The 25635-nt window shown below is 28.3% G+C and overlaps 5 protein-coding genes across 5 annotated transcripts; 3 read left to right on the top strand and 2 right to left on the bottom strand.

The window, feature by feature from the left end:
* Nucleotides 1–3787: 3787 nt before the first annotated feature.
* LOC132938051 (calcium-binding mitochondrial carrier protein Aralar1) lies at nt 3788–10207 on the bottom strand. The gene is made up of 16 exons (XM_061004720.1): nt 9932–10207; nt 9305–9364; nt 9088–9230; nt 8004–8119; nt 7804–7943; nt 7589–7735; nt 7372–7513; nt 7187–7283; nt 7031–7124; nt 6892–6967; nt 5605–5723; nt 5322–5492; nt 5107–5247; nt 4735–5032; nt 4573–4663; nt 3788–4490 (listed from the first exon to the last, which is right to left on the bottom strand). The coding sequence occupies exons 1-16, from the start codon at nt 9992–9994 to the stop codon at nt 4325–4327; spliced, it is 2064 nt and encodes a 687-aa protein (XP_060860703.1). The 5' UTR covers nt 9995–10207; the 3' UTR covers nt 3788–4324.
* On the top strand, nt 5730–6882 carry LOC132938056 (factor V activator RVV-V alpha-like). Its single transcript, XM_061004724.1, has 3 exons — nt 5730–6219; nt 6281–6605; nt 6681–6882. The coding sequence occupies exons 1-3, from the start codon at nt 5869–5871 to the stop codon at nt 6875–6877; spliced, it is 873 nt and encodes a 290-aa protein (XP_060860707.1). The 5' UTR covers nt 5730–5868; the 3' UTR covers nt 6878–6882.
* A 205-nt stretch (nt 10208–10412) lies between the features above and the next one.
* Nucleotides 10413–15597, top strand: LOC132938052 (calcium uptake protein 1 homolog, mitochondrial). Its single transcript, XM_061004721.1, has 11 exons — nt 10413–10602; nt 11800–12037; nt 12773–12917; nt 12983–13195; nt 13787–13901; nt 13993–14153; nt 14216–14332; nt 14391–14515; nt 14771–14898; nt 14974–15063; nt 15144–15597. Exons 2-11 carry the CDS (start codon nt 11802–11804, stop codon nt 15296–15298), a joined length of 1485 nt encoding a protein of 494 aa, XP_060860704.1. The 5' UTR covers nt 10413–10602; nt 11800–11801; the 3' UTR covers nt 15299–15597.
* On the bottom strand, nt 14666–16595 carry LOC132938055 (cyclin-dependent kinase 2-interacting protein-like). Its single transcript, XM_061004723.1, has 5 exons — nt 16240–16595; nt 15998–16172; nt 15844–15913; nt 15663–15774; nt 14666–15597 (listed from the first exon to the last, which is right to left on the bottom strand). Exons 1-5 carry the CDS (start codon nt 16304–16306, stop codon nt 15401–15403), a joined length of 621 nt encoding a protein of 206 aa, XP_060860706.1. The 5' UTR covers nt 16307–16595; the 3' UTR covers nt 14666–15400.
* A 147-nt stretch (nt 16596–16742) lies between these two features.
* LOC132938054 (tRNA (guanine-N(7)-)-methyltransferase non-catalytic subunit wdr4) lies at nt 16743–18598 on the top strand. The gene has a single exon (XM_061004722.1). It carries the CDS (start codon nt 17172–17174, stop codon nt 18249–18251), a length of 1080 nt encoding a protein of 359 aa, XP_060860705.1. The 5' UTR covers nt 16743–17171; the 3' UTR covers nt 18252–18598.
* The last annotated feature ends 7037 nt before the right edge of the window (nt 18599–25635 follow it).

Below are 25635 nucleotides of genomic sequence, written 5' to 3'. Positions count from 1 at the left end.
GTAATCAATAATCGAAAAAATACCTGTCCCGGGACGTAAAATGTCTTAATCCGACTTTTCCTATAACAGTATCCCCTAAAACCATTTGCTAAAAGTTTTACATGATTTCCTACCAGGCTACGAGTCTAAATAAACATTTTTATTTCACCTAGTAACAAAAAATACTCAGTCGTTTAAGTTTACTTAATGGTTTAAATGCCATTTAAAATGTTATGTCGATTATTCACGCCAAAAAACGCTTATTATTCCCCATGAACAATCACGTATATTATAGTATAGTAGGTACCTATATAGTGACTATCTACATTTGTAACGTGAATTCTAGACATTAATACCTACCTAGTTATTTCGTAAATAAAATATCCTAATTTGTAAGTCGTCATAGAGATATTATAATTTTATTTGTTTTATAAATTTTATACAAACTAAGTACCTACTAAGTATAAAACAAACTATAGTTAAGTACAACACTACAACATAAAAAATATATAATTGTTGATATTACTAAAATTTAATTATTTATATATTTCGTTTTAATATTTATTATTTACTCAAACTATTTTAATAAAATTGTAAAGTATTAATATCTTAAGAGTTACTCAAAGACTAAAAAATAAAATGTAAAATTATTTTAATATATAGGCAAAATTTCTATTATATCATTATAATATTATTCTATATATTATGTACACGCGATATACCAAGATTTAATATATTATAGATCTTACACATTTAAAATTCAAATATTTATTGAAATTATTATACTATAAAATATTATATTACACACATAAACCATATGGTTGAGAACTTATACTATTTTTTTTAATTAATAAATTTACCATAGTAATATATTCTAACTAAAATTAATACCGAATTCTATACTAATAATCAGTTTTACAGTATTGTTTGTACAACAATATAAATTATGTATTATGTATTATATTGAGTTCACCCCTTCACCGGCTTCCACTGAAATTTGTATATGGATGCTGCTGGGGTAAACATGAAGTGTAACAATTCAATATCAATCAGTAGCCTTCTACTACTTCCACTGCACAATATAAATTCATCAATCGACATGGACCTGTTTTTTTTTTTTTTTAATGGGGAATGTATGATTGTAATATATTATACAATTAAGATTATAAGTATAAGAACTCGGGGAAGTCACTCTGATGTATAGTCATCGTATACGTATATATGTATATGTATATCGGCCACCAATTCCATTGTTCCTCATCATTTAGTAGATCATTATGTAATTACAATTTTAATTCAATGATTAATCATTGCATTCAAAAATTAATTCTGGGTAGAGACGGTCAGCCTATCATTATACTTCTAAGGATATTTTGTTATATTATGATAACCCTATTTATATTTATATAAGTCATTTTTAGTAATACGGAAGGTTTTCTTTGAACAGATTGTTGTCGAAAAAAAAAATCATGTATTATATTGATGTATACTAATGATATAATAATTATTATATTATTAGCCAATCTCAACTTACAAGTCAAATGCTAATACCGATGTACAGCTGAATGGTAAGACGATGATATTAATAGGTTCATCGTATATATAGTTTAAAATTAATTTAGATTTTAGAAAATTGAATTGTGTATACTAAATAGTGTACGTAATGCCGAAAAATTTCTTATTCCTACGAATAGTTTTTTTTGGAATAGGGACATTAACTAACTAAAATAGTAAAATCGCTATTTTATGTTTAAATAATTAATTTTGTCAAGAAAAATCGTGCCTATCTATATTCGATAAACTCAGTTTATTAAACCGCTATAGCCTACCTATATGTAGAACTTATGAGGAATCTTGTTTTACATTTTCGACCGAGGACACAAATATTTATCAATATTTATATGGGTAGCATAAACTAAAAAAAAAAAAAATGTATTTTGGTTTTTTTTTTTTGTGGTAAGAACAATTTGTGAGGAACCTTGTATTAAATTGTAAACCTCTTTTACTCATAAACAAATATTTAATCATGGATAAATAAAAAAAAACTAAAAATTCAAAAATGGTGAATGTTTAAAAATAGCTCTAAAATATTTTGAAAATTATAGATAAATTATAGTCTATAAAATGTTAACATAAATATTTGGTGAAAAATTAAAGTCTCTGCAGTTAATTATTTTTTACTAAAACATATTTACTAATACAAAATCTACTTTTTAATGAAAGTTGGTTTTGAGTAAAAAGGCGATGAAAATAAGGCGAAAATAAAAGACATACATTATTTAATCAATACATTCATTGCTCTGCTCAGAATCTAAATATAACTGATTTAATTTCGTAAATGAATAAAAAAAAAAAAAATTTCGTAAACATCGTAAAAAAAATAACTCAAAATCGTCTACTTTATACCATTCTGAATATTCTGATGGTTCGTCGTCCCTCATTACCGTTGTATGTAGGTACTTCACGTACTTGTATATTATAATATTATACTAATATAATATTCATGATTCTTCTGTCCCAATCATTCATTATTCTTAAATTGTTTTTAAATTTTCTGTTCATTGTTACCAACCTAAAATAGTGTAGGCGAAGATTTATTTTAATTTTAGTTTTGATCTGTATTGTTTGGTAGAAATTAAATAGGTACTTTTGATAAAATACAATGTTGAATGTTTACATTTCCAGGATGAGACTGGTCCGTCCCGAGTCAAAAACCTTCTGCAGAGTCTATAACAGACAACAGTCTACGAAAAATGTGTTTGTGGGGCATAGGAATTATTTTAAGGGTATTTGCTTACCCCTCCCCCCTTTCTACGATCACCAACTATGGTGATGACACTTGTAATTAGACGCAGTTATCCGTAAAATGGGTTTTCTCTCTACTGTTTAATATATTATATAAGGAAGTTCTAGGTAGGTTTATATTATGTAGGACGTAGGTATCAACGTAGTACCTACGTACAGTCGTACAGATTAGTGATTACCATAGATCTTATACTCAGAGTATAAGGTCTATGCTACAGATATATACTATTAGTATATATATATATATATAGTATATTAGTATTAGTATATATCTGTAGTCTATGTAGATTACAGAAGGTGCCTCCTTTTAACCTAAGATTGGGAAACGGCATAAGCACGTAATAATATTACATCGTCAAACATAATAGCATTTAATACATTTGACACTGACGGATTATACCTAAATAGTTTTGGTTTATTGTTTAGTGTTGTTGTAATTTGGATATGAAAAAAAAACACTGCAAGACGAAAACGACAGCGCGAATTTTTATTGAACAAAACTCGTAGGTACAGAAATTATTAACTTCTTAAACGCATAACTTTTTAACGAAAGTTTCAATTCATGTTTGAATTTATGAAAAAAGAAATAAATCAAATAAATACGTACACAGTGCGGGTCTGGTGTGAAAACTGAAACTAATAGAACTAGTACAGCACAGCGATAATGCAATCGCCAGTAGCGGATCTAGGGGGGGGGAGGGGCGAACCGGGGCCTATGCTCCGGGCTCTAATCATAGAGGGGCGCAAATTTAAAATTTTAAACTCATAACGTCATAAAGCATAATCATAGAGGCGGTAATATTATGTTGTGCCCCGGGTTACATAATTTGTAGATCCGGTACTGGTAATCGCAATGTAAGGATATTTTCATCAGAATTTGCAATATACCATGAAAATCGTACATACCTCATTATTTCCTCATTCCGTAATAATCATAAGCGATTGATCTTTCAGTTTTAAAATAAATGCAATAAATTATAAAATAATATAATATGAATAAAAATGAAAATGAAAATCCAATATTTAATATTAGTTGCTCATGCATAGAGATATTTAGAGGGCAAAACGTCAACTATAGATGTGTTTAGGACTATTAAGCCATTTAAACATTAAATTAAATATATCAATGATTATAATTTATACCCCAAAAAAACTAATAACTAAAATATAATATAATGTTATATTTAAATATTTAATAAGGTACTCTCTTTTCTTTTTTATAAATTCTAGAATTAATACATTGAAATTTGAATTGGTTTAAAAAAATAATTTTATTGGTGTACAATAAATAAGAGCATTATTGTATTAATCCGTACTCGACATACAAAAAATAAAATAGGATAATGTAAAAAGGAAAAAAGAATAATTTACATAATTTGTGTATGCGTGTATATGTGTTTTCATGTATAAATATATAATCGAGTATTTGAGTTGATGAATTGAAATACAATAAATTGTATGGAGATAAAAATATTAATATCACAAATAACAATCATTATTAAATGTTCAGAATGTATGTGTAACAGCCTGTATGATATGATTATTTTTCTGATTTAATTTTAGGAAATACAAGACCAAATTTAGACTCTATTCCTTCTAATATCGGAAGCACTGCATGATAACCTCCAATATGATCTGGATTTGAAGGGGTTATTCCATCACCAGCACCTTGTACAGAAACTAATTTTTCTGAACCAGATGGGCGGCTAAAAATTAAAATTAAAAAAATTTTTTATACATTTATGTAGTATATCATGTAGTTTAATTTGTTTATCTTTTACTACTTACGATCCTCCAAAATCTACATAAAACAATCTTTGTAGAATTTCATAAGACAAAAGTGTCACTCCAAATTGTGGTGAAGAGCGGAATACACGAGCTAAACAAAATATACATTTTGATTTAAATATAACTTTAAATGTGTTATTTTAACTTTAATATTATAATTACCGCCTGTTCCTTTCCAAAATGCCCTAGGTCCTTCTTCATTGTAAATTTTCATAGCACAATCCACCAAACCATTATAAGTAGTTTGGCCTTTTCGTGCCACAACTTGCAGCCGAGTTTTTATAACATCAGCTGGTGTCACTAATGATGCAGCTGGAACACCAGCAATACAACCAGCAGCTAACAGTGTTAATGGATGATTATAACCTTTTTCATCAGCAAAAGCCTGTTTTACATGATTGTATGCTGGAAAGTAAATAGCGCTGAAAGGTATGTCTCGTAGGAAACAAGCTTTAGCTCCCTAAATAATAAAGTAAAATGTATTATAATACATTTTTACCAATTCCATACTGTAGTTATAATACAATTTATTACCTTATACAAACCAAAGAAACCTAATTCTTTAATTACAGTAATAGCACTTAATTTTTTCGTAGATGCTATTTCACCAGCAACTTGTAAACGAATTTTTACTATTTCTAACGGGTTGGTAAATATAACTTGTGAAAATCCTGCCTGAAAGTAATATTGATATAAAAATATGCTATATAATTTAAATTAATAATTACTATAGTTAAAAATATACTAACACAAGCACCAGCAATAATTTCTGAAGAGACAGCCAAATCTCCATTTTCTAGACGTAATTTATCTCGCACTAAATCATTAACTGTGAGCTTTGCTGCTTTTTCAGGAGCAACACCTATCAGCTGAGGCAATAGACCTCGATAAAGTCCAAAAATTCCTTCATGTCTTATTACCTGAAAATGTATAGTATTTTTAACAAAACATAAGTAATAATGTAATATATATTTTTACATAACATTAATTTTATATTAAAAAAAAAAAAAGGTTATAAAAACTATATCTCACTTTTTTAAAACAGTCAAAACTATTTCTGTACATGAGTTCACCAATAAATGAACCAGCTCTTTGATTTTGCATCCTAGTTTTAACCAAATCAATTGGATATACTGCTGTGGCACCAATAGCTAAAATAAAAACATGTACACTTCTTTGGTTTTTAATTAAACATTGTTGTTATGGTTTTATTGTCTATTATTAAATATTAGATAACATGAATCAAACTTTGTATTTTGAAATATATTTTATATTATTCAATTTTGACTTAACAAGATGAATTTTGAACATTTGATTGTTAGTAACATATTATTAATAGTTTCTGTAGTTTGTTATCGTAATCAACCACTTAGTAGACAACAAGCTTGTTTGGCAGGTGGAGAAGTAGCACAGAAATTTGAATTTCCTTTTATGACAGTCATATACCATAAGACTATGTCATGTTCCGGAGCGATTGTATCAGAAGAATGGGTTTTGACGGCAGCTCACTGTTTTTCCATTAATTATATATTAGGTATAAGACCTAGCGATGTCAAAGTAGTAGCTGGCATAGTAAATTATATTGAACGAACAAATAATTCACAAGTCAGACACGGAACAGAAGTTCACATACACCCAAATTATAGAGTCAGTAAAATTATTCATGTAAATATGAAACAATAATAAAATAGTTTGGTATATTATTAAGGTAAAACGAGTTGCAAATGATGACTTAGCTATCATTCGAGTCAAACCATTTCTTATGACTATCGCTGTTAATATCATTCATGTATCAGATAAAGGGCTTCCAATAAATGATTACATACCATGTACAGCTATAGGTTGGGGAGAAGTTGATACACCACCTGGCCGACAAAATACACTCTTACACAAACTTAAGGTATTTTCTTCAATGTCTGCTAAAGCATGTCCAGGTCTTCAAGATTGGGAGAGAAGAAAAATCATTTGCTTACAACAAGATCAAGGAAAAGGATTATGTGACGGTGACTCTGGTGGTCCACTAATATGTCAAGGTATACTGTTAATATTAGAATGGCTTATACATAGTTTGAATACCTTATAGTACCTAGTTAACTAGTTACTTTTAGGCGAATTATACGGAATAGCTCATCAAGTATACAAAGAAATAAAAAATGATAGTGAACGAAAAGATTTAGAACGTTGTGGAGCGGCTGGTATCACTCATACCTATATGTTTGTGTGCCCATACTTAAATTGGATACATCATTACATTTATACAGTGCCAAACATGCCGTCAACATGTTACTGGAATAGTGGAATATAGCAAAATAATATTACCTCCAGATATTGAGCCCAGGGTGAATCGGTACAAGCTCTCCAATACTTGAATAAAAACTCCTCTATCAGATGGACTCTGAAATAATTATAAAGTAATTTAGACAATGGTTAGAAATAATAACCTTTTAATTATACTTACAGATACTGCATGGATTTCAGCTATTCTACGATTATGTATTTCTTTATAGTACTGTTCTGGTGTTATTGATTGTAGGTCATTATAAATAATCTTGCTAAAAAAAATATAGGATTATTAAATATGCTTACATAATAGTATGTAGTACAATTTAATTACCCAGCTCTTTGATGTAATAGATGGCATAGGGTGAATAATATATCAACTTCTAATGGAGTAATTTGAGACATAACTTGAGTAGAATACAAAAATTCATCTGAAAAACAAAAATATTATGATACATTATAAGAAACAATAACTGTTTTAATAAAAATTATGAATCACACAAAATCCAAGTTAAAAACCTTTAGTAACTTCTCGATTCCGATTTTCATTACTGGCATTTAAATAAATACGCTTGACAAGTTCCATATTGTTTAAAAGTGATATAAAAGCCATAAAATATGGAAAACTAACACGATGTACTCCTTGACCTCCTCCTGCAGCCTACAAATTAAAAAAATAATATTAATTAATATGTTAAACTATATTAAACAGTTTATAGATTTTAAATTAATTTACTGGTAATAAGTTATCTCGGACACCGCTAGTTAATAAATGGCTTTTGGACATAAGCATTATTTCTTGAAAATCATTGGCAGATATAAAACCAGAACCGGATTTATCAAAAATACGAAAAATTTCAGTTCCACATTCTTCATGAAAATCCTAAAACAAAAATTTTTATTTAATTTTTATTACTTACCAACGTAAATATAATTTAAAAATTTTTATACATGTAAAAATTGAGCGAATTCTGAGTAGTTAATAAGCCGATTTTTTTTCTCTCCAAAATACAATTTCATAAATTGACTATCCAAGTTGAAAGGTATTTTTAAGTACAGTTCAGTTTTTTTAATAACTAATACGAATTCATCTGGAAATAAAAAAAATTATTATGGTATTCATAGAAATTTGTACACTAATATTTTAGTACCATAGGAAATCTCTCCATTGCCATTTATATCAAACAAGTGAAATGCAACTTTATATAAAGCATCTGGTTCAGACAGTAAACTTTCAAATGCTTGAAATTCCGCAAATGAAATGAGTCTAAGGAATAAATTGTAATTTTATACAACACAAAACATTTTTTTTTTATTTTAAAATTTTAATTTCATTATACTGTAAATAAATAATTTAAATTTATATAATAAAACTAAATTACTTACATTACCTAATAATTTTAATTTTAATCATGAAATACCCATCCTCTGTCCAGCAAGAGAACATGCCACGACACAATGTTTTTCAGTTCTTTTGCACATCCCTGCTCAACACCTAGCTGTCGAGACCAGTTCCACTATGACAAAGTGTAGGTAAGGATTGCCCAAAATCGGCAAGTTCTCTCACTGAACAGAGTATATACAGTCAAATATCAATAACTCAAATTTTTTTTTGTCTCTTAAAACAGTGATTTAAGTTGTTTTTGAAGGGTATACAAATTGAAAAATACATAAAGCCAATTCATTTTTATTCTCCTTGAGGTTGAGTTATTAAAATTTGACTGTATTGTGTTGAGTAGCTATAATAAAATATGAACTAGGTTTACATATTGGATAAGACAACTACTTTAACTAATTTATTTAATGATGTTATAGTAAATGGTGTATAACCTTAACATCATGCTTGGATAATATTTTATAGACCAAATAATCATAGAATATGTTTAATGTTCATATGTAATTTAATATTGTATTAGTAAATAATTGAATATGTTATGGATATAATTTTTAAAACAAACATTTTAATACTTATCAGTAAGTGTAATGACAAAGCATAATACTAAACCAACTTTATTAATGACAAATAAAAATCAAACGCTGAAAACTAATATGTAACAACAAACAACTGTTTAAGTTAATGTTACAGTATAAAAATATAATATAATTAAGACCCATTTGTAAATGTGAAATATTCTAGGCATAATATCAAATATGCATGACTAATTAATAACATTAGTAAAAAAAATTAGTAAAACATAATTTTTTTTTTTTGAAGAATTAATTTTATTTACTAACCCATCTTTGTTTGTATCAACGATTCCACTCAACAGTCGCAAAGAATCCAAGTCACTGGATGGTTCATTCAATATGCCGATGTAATTTTTTAAGAAATCTACAGAGTTGATGTATTTCTCACCTTGCTTCTCGACAGTAGCATACTAAAAAATAAAATAAATTCTTAAGTCTAATATTATGTTTTATCCTATAAGTTAATCTACTCTGGAAAAATTACTTTGTTGAAGACTTCCAATAGTTGTTCTGTGGTTGCTCTCTTTAGATAACCATTGTGTGCCTGTAAAAAAAAATATTAGATTACAACAAAATTATAATAATTTACCAACAGCTCAGTAATTATTAGAATATTTGGACACACCCCTATTTTTCTTTTCATAGCCTTTTTATTACCTTTGACAACTTGTTGACCAAGTAACTTGTCAATTTAATTTTAAAAATATACACACACTTTGAAAATGATGAAATCAGTAACATTGCTCTGTAAGCATAAATGTGGCAGACAGACATAGGTATTTTACTTTCACATTTGTAGTGGTTAAGGTGACCAAAAAAGTTGGGTTTTTGAATGCTACTCAAATTGAATACTGTTGCTTATGGCGGATACCTGCAAGCTTGAACCAAATTTTGGGCTGAATACAATATAAGACATATTACAAATATTTGAGAGAACCATGAAGAGTACCTACTACAACCAAAGACACATTGCAATCAAATGGTCAATAATCAGGAGAAAAATCTTTTTCAATGTATAGAGGACGGATAAAATGCAAGCTTTCACCTCTGCAGTCTACCGAACGCAGACTTTAGGTATAAATTAAAGAACTGGGTGGATATAGGTACTTACCTCTTGGCAGTGAGCTATTTTCGGCCGGAAGCCCCATGTTGAATTACGCATTCCGGTAAACATGTATCATGTAGGGTATTGTTAAAGTGGTCGTGAGCCGCGGTGTATTCGTTAAGTACAAGGCCGGCGATGAAAAAATCAATTTTCTTCTTCCGTCTGTGTGTTGTTTTTTTTTCCGCGCGCACGACACGAATAAGCAGCTACGACCATCAACTCGTTGCGCCCGATACTATGCCAAAACGCCGAACGAGCTGATAAGAGTGTACGGGTGCTGATTGTAGCGGACATGCGCAAAGAAGTGCGGCTCAGGCGGGCCCTCGCGCAGCTGCAGCTGGCTTCTTAGGTGCCGATTTTAAAAATCGATAATCGTACGCGAGAAAAGGAGAAAACAAAAAAAAGGTCACAAACGCTATCAGTCGTATTTCCTTACGTCAGCCGTTTGTTATCAGTGTAATTTTATATCTGCATTCTGCGCGGTTCGTGAATCATAATTAATTAATATTTAATAATAAATAAATTGTCCGCCGATTACCCAGTTGGGGCCAGTGATTATTACTTGGTAATTAATATTGTCATTCGACCGGATTGAATCGAGGAACGCAACATCCAATGGACAGTGCGATGCCATGATCCGTCTAATCGGTTGAGTCCACGAATTAGAAAATAATCAGGTAATAATGTGGTCTGATACACAGTGACAAAATACTGACCATCTAAATAATTGTCGATGAGTGTTTATATATGTGGGCGAAAATCCAAAGTCCGATCAATTATCTAAGAATCTTCGTGTATGAGCTAAAATATACTGATGTCGATAGTACAATTTTCGCGGAATTGTGTGCTCTGATTGTACAAAATATGATGACATTTCCCCCGTACAACTGTATATTGATTGACATTTGACACAGCATCGGCTATTAAATTTACTTTGAAAGATGTAATATCTTACGTAGATGGCTCAAATGAATACATTGGAAAACAATAATGAATGATAACCTTTAGTTCTTGAATTCTGTTCAAAATTATTTGTTATCGTCAAGCCTGTTATATTATTTATCAGAGATCAGATCAACATCAGAAAACTAATTTAATAACGTGTTATGTATTATTTTATTCATCTTCAATCAATAAGATATTTTAGGAATTATAAAGCTTATTCCAAATGAATTGTTTACATATTATTTTAGTTGTTAATTATGTTACAGAATATTCAATAATTGATAATATATTTTAAGCGAACAATGTTATGAAACTAATTTATTAAATTGATTAGATATTTACAAAAAATATATTATTAGGCCTAAAGCCTTATAAATGTGTTATATCAACACTTGAACCTAGATATTTCAGTTGGCCTATCAACACGTTCATGATCTCAAAGTATTCAGAAAATTCCACTATCTTATCACACATTTATTTAAACAATTTTTTTTAGAAAACAGTATGCTATTTCAATTTTTTTTTCATATTAATATTATTTTCCATAATCAAGTTTTAACGAAATTATGAATTAGAAGATAAGGTATTAAAATATAAAACTAATTTGCTATTATACATTTAAATTGTATACCCATTATTAAATAGTCTAAATACTAATATGTAATACATAAAAAACAAAATTAAACTATAGACACGAGATACCTACCCTAAAAACTATTTTATAAATGCATATTATCACCCATACAAAATATCAAAAATACTTTCTTATAGGATACAGTTTATTTTTTAAATCATCTAAATTTATATTTAGGTATAATTTGTAAAAATATAGTCATTAGGAGACACAAGCCAAAGTATAGGTTTCATTACTGAAAAAAGACTACTTAAAACAAGTTTAAAAATTAACTTAATAAAATATTTTTTTTCAGATATGTGGCTTACAAAACTACGCCCAATTTTGGGTCACGGGTTACATTCAAGACAAATCTTATTAAAAAATCATGGAACATTGAACATGTTAGCTGTATTACCTGTTGCTAAATTTGATCATCGACGTACTTATAAGAACTTTGGTCATAGGAGAGATCCTCCAGAACATCCTTTAAAAAAATGTTACCTTTTGGCTTTTATAGGCCTTATAATTTATCAATTTATTAATTGGGACAAGTATGTAAATTTATATTTGCTCATTTAGTGTTTGAATTATTTTAAGGGGTATGAATAGTATTGAAAAATTCTATGAAATTGTATTTTTATATTTCCAATAATATGGTTTATTGAGTGGTTTGAGACCAAATACACCTTTATCAATATTGTAGAAAAGAAGTTAACCTATGCCTATATAAAAGTCAATTTTCAATATTTTAATTACTAAACTCAATAACTTAAATTTAAAAAGTATAATATCACAAGTTTTAAAGCTAAATATTGAACATTGAATATAAAATATCGAAAATCAACTCTTATACAAGCCCAGATAAACTTTCTATCTTCAATTTGTATAATAGGTGTTCATACTGTACTGTCACTCAGTAAGCTATATTATTGGAAATACAAAACTAAGTTTCAGTATTTCACTAAAATTTGCATTTATAATTAGTGTGTAAAATGCTGCTTTGATGACATGTGTGGGAGCACTCCACTATTTATTGTAAACACAGTCATTCACACTAAAGAAAATTGCCTATATTGAACTCCTTGGATACCATCGGTATTCATACCCCTTAATATAAAAATATGCTGTATTTTTTACAAATATAAGCTGTTCCCATTCAAATAATATATTACCATTAATTATACCTATATTATTCATGTATATACATTGATAATATTCATTATATATTATATTTAATTGATCTGTTAAGAACAATATATTTAGTAATGATTTTACATATTTTTCAGAGTTATTGAAGTAGTATTTCCTCCTGTAGATGCTGACAGCCATGTTGATACTACTGATGAAAATCCAGAAGATGAAATCATAGAAGCAACTATAGACAAAAAAAAAAAAAAACCTAAACAAATAGTTGGATTTCGAGATCGAAAGGTCTTAAGTGTTTTAATGACAAATCAATTAATAATAATAATAATATTTAATTAATTTTATTTCAGATTATAGAATACGAGAACAGGATTCGTCACTTTTCAACGCCAGACAAGGTTTTTAGATATTTTGCTACCTTACAAGTAACACATATGCACTCTAATGGACTAGAAACTCATGAAGTATTTATGACACCAGATGACTTCCTACGTTCTATGACACCGGGAATCAAACAACCGGATGGACTTGGTCTTGATCAATATAAAAAATATGACCCAAAAGTACAATATTAATTAAACATTTCAATTTGTAGCAAGGCAGGGCATTAACGAGTTAAAAAGTTAAAAAATTAATTTTATTTTAACTTTTTAACTTAACTAGTTACTTTTGGCTACTTCATTAACTTAATTGTTAACTTACTAAATTTCTTTTTTAATTAACGTGAAATTAACGAGTTAATTTTTCATTTTAAGAAGTAAGTTAAGTTAATTTATTTTGTTTTTAATTTTATAATATTTCACTATTTCAGTCTATTTCGTTTTTATGTCAAAAAATATGTATTGTAAATTGTTTGAAGTTAAAAATTTATCTCATTCGAATCTAACTTATATGGAAATACTGTATGAAGTATAAACACTATATCCTATAATTTAGCTTTGGGTTGGAAAAAAATTAAGTACGTAAGCGTTGTATAAACAAATTAACTTTATTTTAACTTAATAAAAAGTTAACAAAAAGTGTGTATTAACTTTTAACTTAACTGAGTTAAAAAAAATCATTAACTTGCCCAGCCTTGATTTGTAGTATAGATCGTTAAAATGTTTTAATGATCTTTAATAATTGTTATCAACAGTATTTATCTGATTTTCTAGAATACACATATGAGATTAGAATTGGCACTAAATGAAGACAGTATATTCTACAAACTTGGAAGTTCTGGTCTGATAACTTTTTCAGACTATATATTTTTATTAACTGTACTGTCAAGTATGTGTATCAATAAAATACATTTCATTGATTTATTGTTACTATTATTTAATATAATTTAATAATAGTATTATTTTAAATATAATTTTAGCGTCAAAAAGACATTTTGAAATTGCATTCAGAATGTTTGATTTAAATGGTGATGGTGATGTAGACTGTGAAGAATTTGAAAAGGTTGCTACCCTAATCCGACATCAGACAAGTATCGGAAGTCGTCATAGAGATCATGCAAATACAGGAAATACTTTTAAGGTAAATAAAGCTTATAAAATTGTAATTACATTTCTCATATTTTACTTGTATTTAAATCATAGGGGGTCAATTCAGCATTAACAACATATTTTTTTGGTGAAAATCTTGATGAAAAACTAACTATAGAGAAATTCCTTGATTTTCAACAACAATTGCAAACAGAAATTTTAGGTTTAGAGGTAATTTATAATTTAAAACATTTAAATTATGTATTTAACACTAAACAATTAAATTTAGTTTCAACGAAAAGGCCCCAGTGATGATGGAACCATAACAGAAGTAGAATTTACTGATTTACTTTTAGCATATGCTGGATATGCACCAAAAAAGAAAGCACGCATAATTAAGCGAGTGAAAAAAGTGTAAGTTTTTATAAAGTAAATTATTTCATATGCTACCTAAAATAATTATTATTCATTCATCTAAAATAAATAAAATAAGGTTGTGTCAATGTATTGTACCAAACACAGAAGGTTCATGGAGATATATTGTAAATTGTATTCAAATTTAAAATTAATTAATCCCAAATTCTATCAAACTAGTTAGATAATAGATTTATTATTTTAATAAACAATTGATGTAGCATATTGAATGATTAATAATTGTAATGATTTCAGATTTAAAGAAAATACTCGAGGCATCAGCGAAGAAGACTACTTACATTTTTTTCACTTTTTGAATAATATTAATGATGTAGATACAGCTCTTACTTTTTATCATATTGCAGGAGCATCAATTGATCAAGGTTTATTTCACTTTTTATAATTAATAATTATTATAGAAATACTAATTGGTGATTTATTATTATTATTTTTTATAGCCACTTTAAAACATGTAGCTAACACTGTAGCTCATGTTGACTTAAATGACCACTTGATCAATGTAATTTTCACAATATTTGATGAAAACCGTAAGTTAATATTTTACATTGCTAGTGTTTATAAAAATTTAAAACTATTCGTGCTATTAACTTTTATTTTTAATTTATAGTTGATGGACAATTAAGCAATCGAGAATTTGTTGCTGTTATGAAAAACCGCTTATTAAGAGGTTTGGAGAAACCAAAAGATACTGGTTTTGTTAAGTTTATTCAATCTGTAGGGAAATGTGCTCAGGAGAGTACTCCAAGTATTTTTGACTTGTAAAATCTTTTGTTATTAAATTAGAATATAGTTTTATTAATATAAATTCATATCTTTTTTTATAACTCTTAACTTATTTTTAGCTTAATTTATTGTTAAACTAACTCATACATGTCTAGTCTCTTTAATCATACAATGTAATTCTTTTTCTATGCTATGATCTAAATACGGCTGATATGTCCAACATGAAAGATAAAATAACAGAATATCAGGATCCGTGTTATCTGCTATTCTCAATAGAAGACTTTGATGTAGTTTCTGTTCTTTTTGATAAGCTCTTAATATTTTCTCAGTTACTTTACCTGTAGAAAAAATATTAATGTTAATTATGTGTTTAAAATAAACATTTTGTTATTTGTAATCATACAAAAATGTTCTGTTGTCCATGATATGAAAAGTGGTGTCGAATTGCCTTTTTCTAAAACCGATACAGCTGTAAGATTCCTTAGTTTAATTTTGAGCCCTTCAACAATATCAAACTAAAAAAAAGACCAGATATTAAAATATTAATTTTATTTACATTGACTAAGTACCTATTTTGTACTTACCATTTGCTCACAAAGTTTTTTTAATTCCTTCACTAAACCTTCAAGCTGATCAGGAAATTTAATGTTTAACCTATGGCATTTGTAGGTATGTAATACATTTTTATTTCAAAAATATAATAAATTACAGAATATTCAATATAAAAATTATACTCACGTTTCCATTCGCAAATTGAATATATTCGATATCACAACACATCCCCTGTCTTGGTGGATTTTCCATTGCTGCATACGATTGAAGATATCTGCTGCGGTGTCTTTCAATATACGACGGTTCCCAGTCAAATTACCGCTGTGCCCTTGTGCGGGCCGACCGGCGTGAACATCAACTTCTGTAACAAATTCTCAGACATAATAAAATGGAACACTAAACGACAGAGTAGTGAACGCCGCAATTACCACGGGCCGGTGAGGACTTCCCAACACTCGATGTATTCAATCCTTTGGGCCTTGGCGAATCTGACATTATGAGATGGATTTACGAACGAATCGAACTTTGGTACGATGACATTAACACTGCTTGGTCTGTAGTAGCCTGATTTTTTCTCGTTGGCAGTTAGTGGTCGTTCACTTTTTAGCACTACATTTGCAATTTACAAGTTTAATAATTACAGTTTTAAACAAGACGTTAGACACTCGAACAACCTTACATTACAATAATAGACGACAAAATAAATATTCAAATAATCGTTCAAAATGTATCTATAATAATAAATAATAATATTATCCTAGATTCCTAGGTGCAATCACAGAATAACAGTTTTTCTGTGGCACAGATATATATAATATTGGCGGTACAGAATAGATAGCATCGAACACGTGTAATATTGGGCATGGTCCTTATCAATGCCGATTTTGTGATCAATCCAATATAATTATATCTTAGTCCCTGATTTAAAGTGACGTTATCGATAATTTTCTTTTAATAAATAATTTAATGTTTGTTGAACGATGGTGTTAGGAATTTGGGAAAACCAAAGTTTAATTAATCAATTTCAATAACAATAATTATTTTAGTATAATTATTATTTCTTAACTGAACGCTGAAGTTAATTATAAGCAAACTTTTATCGATCATACAAGGCAACACTGAATATCGATATTTAATTCCAACAAAACGATTTTAAAAATTATTTTATTTTTGGTTAGGTATGTATACCAAATTATACCCATTTTGTATTAGTAGTTCCCTATTTAAATTTTGAATATTTATTTTCTACTAAATATTGTAAATATTCTTCAAAATAAAAATTGTGACCTGTGTCTTAGTGATTGAATAATAATATTAAATTGTGCTTATTAAAATTTAAACATTTTATAATATTTATAATATGACGTTTTGTATGGCTGTTAGTGAAAATTCGGTTGTGGTGTCGTCAATAGATGTTGATAAATGTTTTGTATATTCATTAGACAGTGGAAATGTGAAAAATCTCACAGAAAGTTTAGGCGAAGCTTATAAAAACATTCCAATCAACAACCGCGACTTACAAAAAGCATGTGCAGCGTTTTCAGCTGACGGAAAACTGTTTGCGTACAACCCAAACAAAGGTAAACTTCTGAGCATCTGGAATACCTCAGACTGGACGTTGGTTGAAAACAAAACACTTGCAAAACATGCAACAAACATAGTTTTCACACCCAAAACCAATGTAATTATTGTCGGTGATAAAAAAGGTGATGTTTATGCATTTGAAGAACTCCCTGTCCGTATCCTGGGTCATTCGTCTATGATCCTTGACATAAGTATCAGTGATAATGAAAAGTATATTGTTACGTGCGACAACGATGAAAAAGTACGTGTCTCACATTATCCAAATGGGAAAAACATTGTGCATTACATGATGGGACATGAGGCGTACGTTAGTGGAATTTGTTTATTGAACAATTTTATCCTATCTGGCTCTGGTGACAGTACACTGCGTTTATGGGACTTCGATAATGGTGATCTTCTTGATAAACTGACTCTGCAAACTGCAATTCAAAGTGTTATTGAAATTGAAGATTTAGCCGCTATTCAATTATACAACTCTAAAGAAGTACATTTCATTAAATCAGAGAAAAAAGAAAACAAATGGAGAATTAAAAATTTAAAAACTATTCAATTTGAAAACAATGTTTTGGATTTGGCAGCATATGGTAATCAATTGTGGATTTTAACAGGTAATTCTGTTCATAAGTATACTATTGATGCTAGTAATGAAATCATTTTAAAGATTGAGGATGCAGAAATGTCACATACATTTAAAACGTTAAGTAATTTAGTTAAATCATTTGTGTGCGCGGAAAATACTAATTTGATGATTTTTCTTTATAATAAAATGATTGATAAGCAAAAAAGAATTGAACAAAATATGAACAATGGTACTCCTCCAGTATTAAATCATACAAAAAGGCTTAAAACCGCATAACAATTGTAACATTTAAATAATGTATTTGTTAATACTGTAAGACTGTTCATAGCTATTATTTTTATTCTGGTTAAGCAATTAAGTTAATGTGTTACATCTAAATTATGTTTGTAAATATTTAATATAGATTTAAATGTTATAAGTAAACTAAAACATTTATATATTTAATATGTGATTCTTAGAATAATACTCGTCGCTTACTTATGAGCAATTGTGTTTTTCACCATACACAATAATTAAACTGCTCAACTTCAACATCCTACCTACCTATATTAATATTCGTATACATACATAGTGCATTAAAAATCTGATTGCAAATAATACAATAAATTGATGATAATGTTTTATGTTTTATTTTTTATTTAGCCTTACTTCCTTATGCTCGTCATGAAAACATCATCTTAGGCGGTGTTGTAGTGGTAGTATAGTGCATTGAACCTCTTGACTTTGAATAGACTTGAAGAAACTTTCAGTAAATATTTTAATGTGGTCTTGGAGTTGTTTAATTTCCGGTTCTTGGTGTATATTTAGGTTTCTTTATGAAGCATTTGTTATTATTTTTAAATATTACCTAAGTGTGTTTTTGCACATTTTCCCTAAATGGCCAAATAGGACAGACATTCTATGTAAACAGTGGGGGCAGTACTTGTTTATAAATAAGTAAAAACAACTTTCTGTTTCGAATCAAGAAAAGCACAACTTGGCGGTGGCGTATATCATGGGTTTCAAGTATGGCTCAGGCAGTGGTGCCAAACCCATTAGGGTTATTAGGTGTGGCGGCAGCCACATCTATTTTAGGGGTGGGTGTACTCCTAAAATTGGTGGGTAATTGTAATCCTAAGTATAAAAATATATTGTACAAATATAAGAAAGATGACTTTCTAGAGTGTCGTAGCACAGGTAACGTTAAAAATAGCCAATAACTAATTAATAATTTAATTAATAGTGTTACCATTTATAAATAAATTCTACTATTTATAATCAATGGTATTGTGTAAAAAGTCAAAAACCTCTGATAATACAGTAGAAATAGGTTGATGGCCCCCGTACACATGAATGAATTTATTTTCCAACGATTTGTGCTTTTATATTAATTCATTTTTATTTTATGTTTGCAATCATAGGCGTGTCTACGGTGGCAGCCTAGGGTGCCTGGGCTGCCCTACAATTTTCGAAAGGTGCTGGTCAACCGAGTTTTAAGTCAGAAGTGTTACAACATTTATTTATTTTTAAAAACTTGATTTTTTGTGGGTTTTGTTATTATTACCATTTATTTACAAAGATTGATTTCCTGACTTCCGAAATCGGAAAAACCTACTATAAAGACTTGAGACAGACGACGACGATACGGTACCTACGCATCTAGATATTATTGATATTATTGTTGTATTATTTTTGATTTGTAGCTAGGTGGTGTAATCCAAGGCTGTAGATGAATATTATTTCTGAAGTTTCTGTAGATTATTATTGTAAATAGATAATTTAGACTTTTTTTAAATCATGTAAATATTTCATTGTGGAGGGGGGCTTAAAAAAATACGGCTTTGGGTGTATAGGGCTTTTTTCAGTTCACTCATAAGGTAGCGCCGGTTATTAGCTAGGCTGCCCCTGCCCATGAAGTCTAGTCACACCTATGTTTGCAATCGCCTATTAAGACACTAAAATTGGTTATAATTTCTACTTCAGCATCATTTTTATAGGAAAGTGAATTTAGTTGGTACTTTGTTGGGTCAAAACTAACAAAATGTTTATATAATATACAAGTATTTTCCTTACAAGATAATTAAATAATATTGACTCTTTTTGAGCTTTAAAAATTTTTATTTTTAAATATTGTCGATAAATAATTTTTTCTCTTCGTCAGGTTAAACACAGATCCACAATACATTTTCTTTAATACGCATCTAAAGTTAAAACTAACAAAATTCCAAAATTTAAAAACCAAATAATATTCATATACATGGGTATAAGAAAAAAAATGTAATGGTTCTAATTATTATAAAAAAAAATTTATACTAAATGGTGATTTACTTAGCTAAAAGCTTAAATAACTTTATCAGTGACTGTGAATATCGTTTTAAGATGATAATAACTTGGTTTTCATTTTGAGGAGGCTTGTTCTGGAGATGAACCTAATTGTAATGTGTTAAAATATTAAATAATGCTATAATATAAACATAATGCAGGTAATAGTATAACTTGTGAAAAATAAATTTTAGATTTTTAATTGGTGAGATTAATAATTTGCCCCCAGGTGAATAATATAATAATTTAGAAATTCTGGAGTGGAATAGTGGATAAAATCTTATAGGTAACTTATAAGTTAAAACCAATTTGCATCATGATTATAGTCCTTCTATAAAGTATAGATTATTAAAATATAAACTATGAACTTTATGAATGAGTGGTTTAAAATTTTGAAGACAATGACTATTGACTATTTGTAATTATAATTTAGAATTGAAGAAAATATAAAATGCATAAATACTAAATAGTGAGATACTGAGATGATATAGGTAAGAATGCCAAAAATTAATATAAATACATAACACTGAACGAAAAACCTGAATAACATTCATAAGTCATAATATTATTCAATGGGAAACAGAAAAATAGGTACATTTTAATATATTGTTATCGGTAATAAAATAACGGTAAACGTAATTTTTGGAAACATTTGAATAGTTTCATACTTAATTGAATTTGTATCCGAACCTCGGTCCTTGATGAAAACTAAACGAATTCAGTGAAATTCACATGTTTAGGTCATAGGCGCAACTAGGGTTAAAATTCTGGGGGGGCTAACAAAACTATTTATTTAAAATAACCCATAGGGGGCTTATATTTAAATCAATAAGGGATATTTGTGGGGTGGGGGGGGCTAATCCCCCCTAGTTGTGTCAATGGTTTAGGTGTAAGGTGTACTTATACTAGAATGTTAAATTAGGTACCTACGACCTACCTATAGAATGTTTTTTGGTCAAACCAATACCTACCTACTGCCTACTTATCAAGATTGATAAATCTTTTTGGATTTAAAACCACTAATTCATAGAAAACTACCTAGGTACCTTATATATTATACTTAATACTGTCCAACTTATACAAACAAACCAAAAACGTATTAAAATGTGAAAGTTAACCGTAAATTATACATTTATATCCCTTTATAGATATACTAATTGAGTGTAAATATTATGCGATTAACAGTTCCAATTCGGTCCTCGGTTAAAAAAGGAACTTACTACCTAATTACTAATTAGTAATTATTGGTCTATCACTTCATAATTTGTAAGCCTATACAATATAATTAAATTAATTATAAGCACCTATATATAGGTGTGTACGATACATATAATATAGGTTAGTTTATCTTACGTTTTAATCATAAACCACAATGGCTCATGGTTGAGCGACATTGGTCATTTTCAGTTCAACATCTTAATATAATGTAAACCCGAAGTATATTAAAAAAAAAATGTTTATTGATTAAAAATTGAATTTTTCCTACTGACTAGTGTTTGATACTGTATAGCCATTTAAAATACCCTAGTGCGCCTGCAGGATAAATCCCACCCGGGGCAAGATAAAAATTACTTATAATCTAATATTATAGGTATAATAATATTGATATCAAAGTACATGCAGTAAAAAATTCCCAGTGGGCAATAGCCCCCTTGGCCCTCCTCTGCGGGTGCCCTGTAAAATACCTATTTTTTATTGACTAAGATAATATTATTATATATAGCACCTAACGACTTATCTTCGGAAGGTGACACTTGTAATTTGTAAATATTTCGAGTGCACATTTTACGTCGGCAGCTCTATTTAAAATTGCTAAGTACCAGGTGATTTTGAACACTCATTATTATATCAAAAATATAGATGTTTTTGAAAAAAAAATTTCACATGATGCTTTACTGTCGTTAAAATAACATTAAAAAAGTAAAAAAAAATTTAATATTTTTTATCCTTTTTAATTTTTGAATTATAACACAGTTTTAATTTTATATTCCAAAGCAGAATATTTTCCTAAGTATTTCGATACATAAAAATTGAACTTAGGATAAGTTTATAAGTTATAAGTATTTAAAGTTTTGATGAGTGGAGTGGTACGCAGTTATACCACTTACCCCGCTAAATGTTGGTCCAATAATACAACATGCAACTCATCCAGTCCATCCAGACATAAAATACTTTAAATACTTTAAATACTTAAACTCAATTTGTATGAATCGAAATACTCAGAAAAATATTCTGCTTTCGAGGATGAAATTAAAACTGTAAGTTTGTAATTCAAAAAAGTAAAGCAAAAAAAATTATAAGGATTAAAAATATAATTTTTTAATAAAAACGTTGTCTTGTAATGTCTTGAACATTTGAAACAATGTAAAAAAAAAGGTGGATAAGTGGATGTCGCTCTGCTGTACAGTAGGTTACAAGTGGGTCACTGTAATGGATGGTGTTAAATTTGAATTCAATGATATAATATCATTGTATAAGAAAACGATTCTGAGCGAAAACGGTCAGTCAGCCTATGATATTACCAAGTATATTTGATTATATTATTGTGAATAAAGTAATTTATATATAATCTATTTACGTGAAGCCTTGTTTTAAATTTTCAATCCTTAGCCATAGATAAATGATAAATGATAAATGTTAAACATTTTATACATTTTTAACTACAAAATAATTAGTAAATATTATAAATTTGATAAATGTTGTCAAAATTTGAACTTTAAATGCTTATAAAAAAAAATTGTGCCTATGTATTTTAAATATTTTTCAACTGCTATTAGAACGATATATCAGGAGCCTTATATAAAATATTCACGCTTTTTTACTCAACAGATAAAATTTTATTGATATTTATAGAAAAAAAAACTAAAAAAATTGAAAATTGACAATGTCCGTAAACAGCTCAAAACGAGTCAAAATATTTCGTGAAATAGTCAATCCTACTGTCTACGATGGTTATTACGAATTGGTTTCAGCTGGCAATATTTTCCCATTTTTATTTTAAATGTATTTTAATAATAATCATTAAGCTAAATTTGGTGTTGATACATTCCCAGTAACTGGAAATAATAGAGGTCATTTTGATGTTTATTTATCTATTTCTAATAATCTTAATGTTATACAAAATGTAATTACTACTTCAAAAGGCGATTTGCCTGTTTCTAATAATGACATAATAGTGTCATAGATACACGGAAAAAAAAACAGTTGTTCGTAGTTTTTACTATAAAAATAGTAGAATAGATTATACATTATAATTGCAATAGGGATAGCTATAAGATTAATCAGATTTACTAAAATATTATAGTCAAGTTATTATAGTTATTCGAACTGAAATATGCTATTTTAACTATATTTTTTAGTTAATTCAAACATTAAAAACTACATTAACTATAAAATATAGTAAACCTAACCATAACTAATAACTATATTTATATAGTAGGTAATAATAAGTAAATCATTTTAGTAATTTTACCTATTAAATAGTTGTATTTACTATAATTTGTTTAACTATAATAGTATAGTAATTTTTTTTTCCGTGCTTGCATCAAATCGAATTTTCGAACATTGCCTACCAAGGTGGATGAGTTGCCCTTATTGCAGCGAGTTACACCCAAAAGGAGTTTAACAATCATAATTTTTTTAAGAGTTGCCATTTTTTACGGGCAACAAAGTGCACGGGATTTGTTAGTTTTATATATATAGATAAATAGAATAGATATACACGTCTATAATATAATGTTTACGATGCGTTTATAAACCACGAATAATCCATATTATATTGTTTTTAAATATGTTAACCTACACACGTACAACCGATATAAGGACACTATAGTAAAATAATACTATTTATAAATTAATATAATAATAATAAGAAGAAGACTAATAATCTTTATTGTCAATAACAACAATATATACATTATTTTTTACGAGGAAAAATAAACATATTGGTTTACACTTCCCCAATAAGCATAGCTTATTAGCCTGTGATAGGGGATATAGTTAGTTCAAATCTATAATAGTACTAGCTGATCCCGTGCACTTTTTTGCCCGTTATAAATGTATCAACTCTATATTATGACTCAAACTTTGTTCAATTCATTATTTAATATTTGGTGTATGGTGTTCAAGATTTATCTTAACTTTTCCGTTGCCCCGAATAAAAATTCTGATTTGCAGCAGTACATTATCAAGTAGGCAATCTACCTGCGGTAGATCGCGGACCCCGTGCTGTTTGTACGTAAGTGTATGATTTAACTCTTAAAGTATCAAAGTTATACCAAGTTTTTCGTTTTTACTAAATTCTACCTACGGTAGATTAATTTATAAGCAATTTATACAAAATCCTATCCTAACCTAACCGTACTAAAATCCGATGAACAAAAAAAAACGAATTTAACCCTTTGTAAATTAACCTATCTTCTTCCCAGAGGTCTAATCTACCCACAAACATTAATTTATACATATATATATATATAAATTAATAATACAGACATTATCTAACTATATAAATACACAGACTATTAAACTATTATACTCCGGTGGATTTTCCTAAAATTGTCTTTCATATAAACCTTCTCCGTGAAATACTCTTTCGTTTAAAAAAAAAATCAAGAAGATCTGATAAGTAGTTCCAGAGTTTAGCCTGTACAGAGATTTTCATTTCATTTTTATAGTTAGATATTATATTATAATTTATATTTAAAAAGTAAAGCAAATAGTTTGTTTATTATTATTATTATTATTATTATTATTATTATTATTATTATATAGCTTAACCCATCATTGCTTATAGACGCATAATAATAATACAGATTGAATATTATTGAATATGTATAATATGTACAATAACAAATCGTCGATGTATATAATAAATGGTTTGTTTGTCCTCGTGGCAACGAATTAACGATTCACTATAATTCTGGATTGAAATTTCTAGAACGTATCATTTTATACGACGTCACTCACAGCAACCATTTATAAACAAAAATTTTCATCTGAAATCTCAAAATTCCCGTTATAGCACCTCCCGGGGTTGATCCTCTCCCTTTTAAGATTAGCCTATCTTTTGAGTTTGTACACACATTGTAAAAATTTCATCAAGATCGGTCCAGTAGTTTCGGAGTTTATTTAAGACGTGACACGGGATTTTTATATATAAGATAATATACATTAATTAAAAACTACAGCAAAATGTATGTAAGAATACATACTGTTAATTTAAATTAAAAGTTAAAATATTATTTGCCCCCTCTATGTAGTGTGAATTATAGGCACAATCCGCTTAATGTCAGTAAGTTTAATTATATCTGATTACTTGAATAAATAGGTATTAAAGACTATATAATTTAAAATGGGTCAG

Source organism: Metopolophium dirhodum, chromosome 2 (genome assembly GCF_019925205.1).
Source record: "Metopolophium dirhodum isolate CAU chromosome 2, ASM1992520v1, whole genome shotgun sequence".
Taxonomy (NCBI): Eukaryota; Metazoa; Arthropoda; class Insecta; order Hemiptera; family Aphididae; genus Metopolophium; species Metopolophium dirhodum.
This window is presented reverse-complemented; position numbering and strand designations above follow the sequence as displayed.

What these genes read in the sequence shown, in the direction of transcription:
- LOC132938056 (XM_061004724.1), top strand. Translation starts at nt 5,869, where the DNA reads ATGAATTTTGAACATTTGATTGTTAGTAACATATTATTAATAGTTTCT. An exon ending in ACATACACCCAAATTATAGA is followed by an intron (nt 6,220 to 6,280) that starts GTCAGTAAAATT and finishes TATATTATTAAG; the next exon opens with GTAAAACGAGTTGCAAATGA. An exon ending in TGGTCCACTAATATGTCAAG is followed by an intron (nt 6,606 to 6,680) that starts GTATACTGTTAA and finishes AGTTACTTTTAG; the next exon opens with GCGAATTATACGGAATAGCT.
- LOC132938051 (XM_061004720.1), bottom strand. Translation starts at nt 9,994, where the DNA reads ATGTTTACCGGAATGCGTAATTCAACATGGGGCTTCCGGCCGAAAATA. An exon ending in AATTCGCTCAATTTTTACAT is followed by an intron (nt 7,736 to 7,803) that starts GTATAAAAATTT and finishes TTTTTGTTTTAG; the next exon opens with GATTTTCATGAAGAATGTGG. An exon ending in CCTGGGCTCAATATCTGGAG is followed by an intron (nt 5,724 to 6,891) that starts GTAATATTATTT and finishes TTTTTATTTTAG; the next exon opens with CTATTGGTGCCACAGCAGTA.
- LOC132938052 (XM_061004721.1), top strand. Translation starts at nt 11,802, where the DNA reads ATGTGGCTTACAAAACTACGCCCAATTTTGGGTCACGGGTTACATTCA. An exon ending in ATACAGGAAATACTTTTAAG is followed by an intron (nt 14,154 to 14,215) that starts GTAAATAAAGCT and finishes TTTAAATCATAG; the next exon opens with GGGGTCAATTCAGCATTAAC. An exon ending in CAGAAATTTTAGGTTTAGAG is followed by an intron (nt 14,333 to 14,390) that starts GTAATTTATAAT and finishes AATTAAATTTAG; the next exon opens with TTTCAACGAAAAGGCCCCAG.
- LOC132938055 (XM_061004723.1), bottom strand. Translation starts at nt 16,306, where the DNA reads ATGTCAGATTCGCCAAGGCCCAAAGGATTGAATACATCGAGTGTTGGG. An exon ending in AAAAACTTTGTGAGCAAATG is followed by an intron (nt 15,775 to 15,843) that starts GTAAGTACAAAA and finishes TCTTTTTTTTAG; the next exon opens with TTTGATATTGTTGAAGGGCT. An exon ending in ATGGACAACAGAACATTTTT is followed by an intron (nt 15,598 to 15,662) that starts GTATGATTACAA and finishes TTTTTTCTACAG; the next exon opens with GTAAAGTAACTGAGAAAATA.
- LOC132938054 (XM_061004722.1), top strand. Translation starts at nt 17,172, where the DNA reads ATGACGTTTTGTATGGCTGTTAGTGAAAATTCGGTTGTGGTGTCGTCA.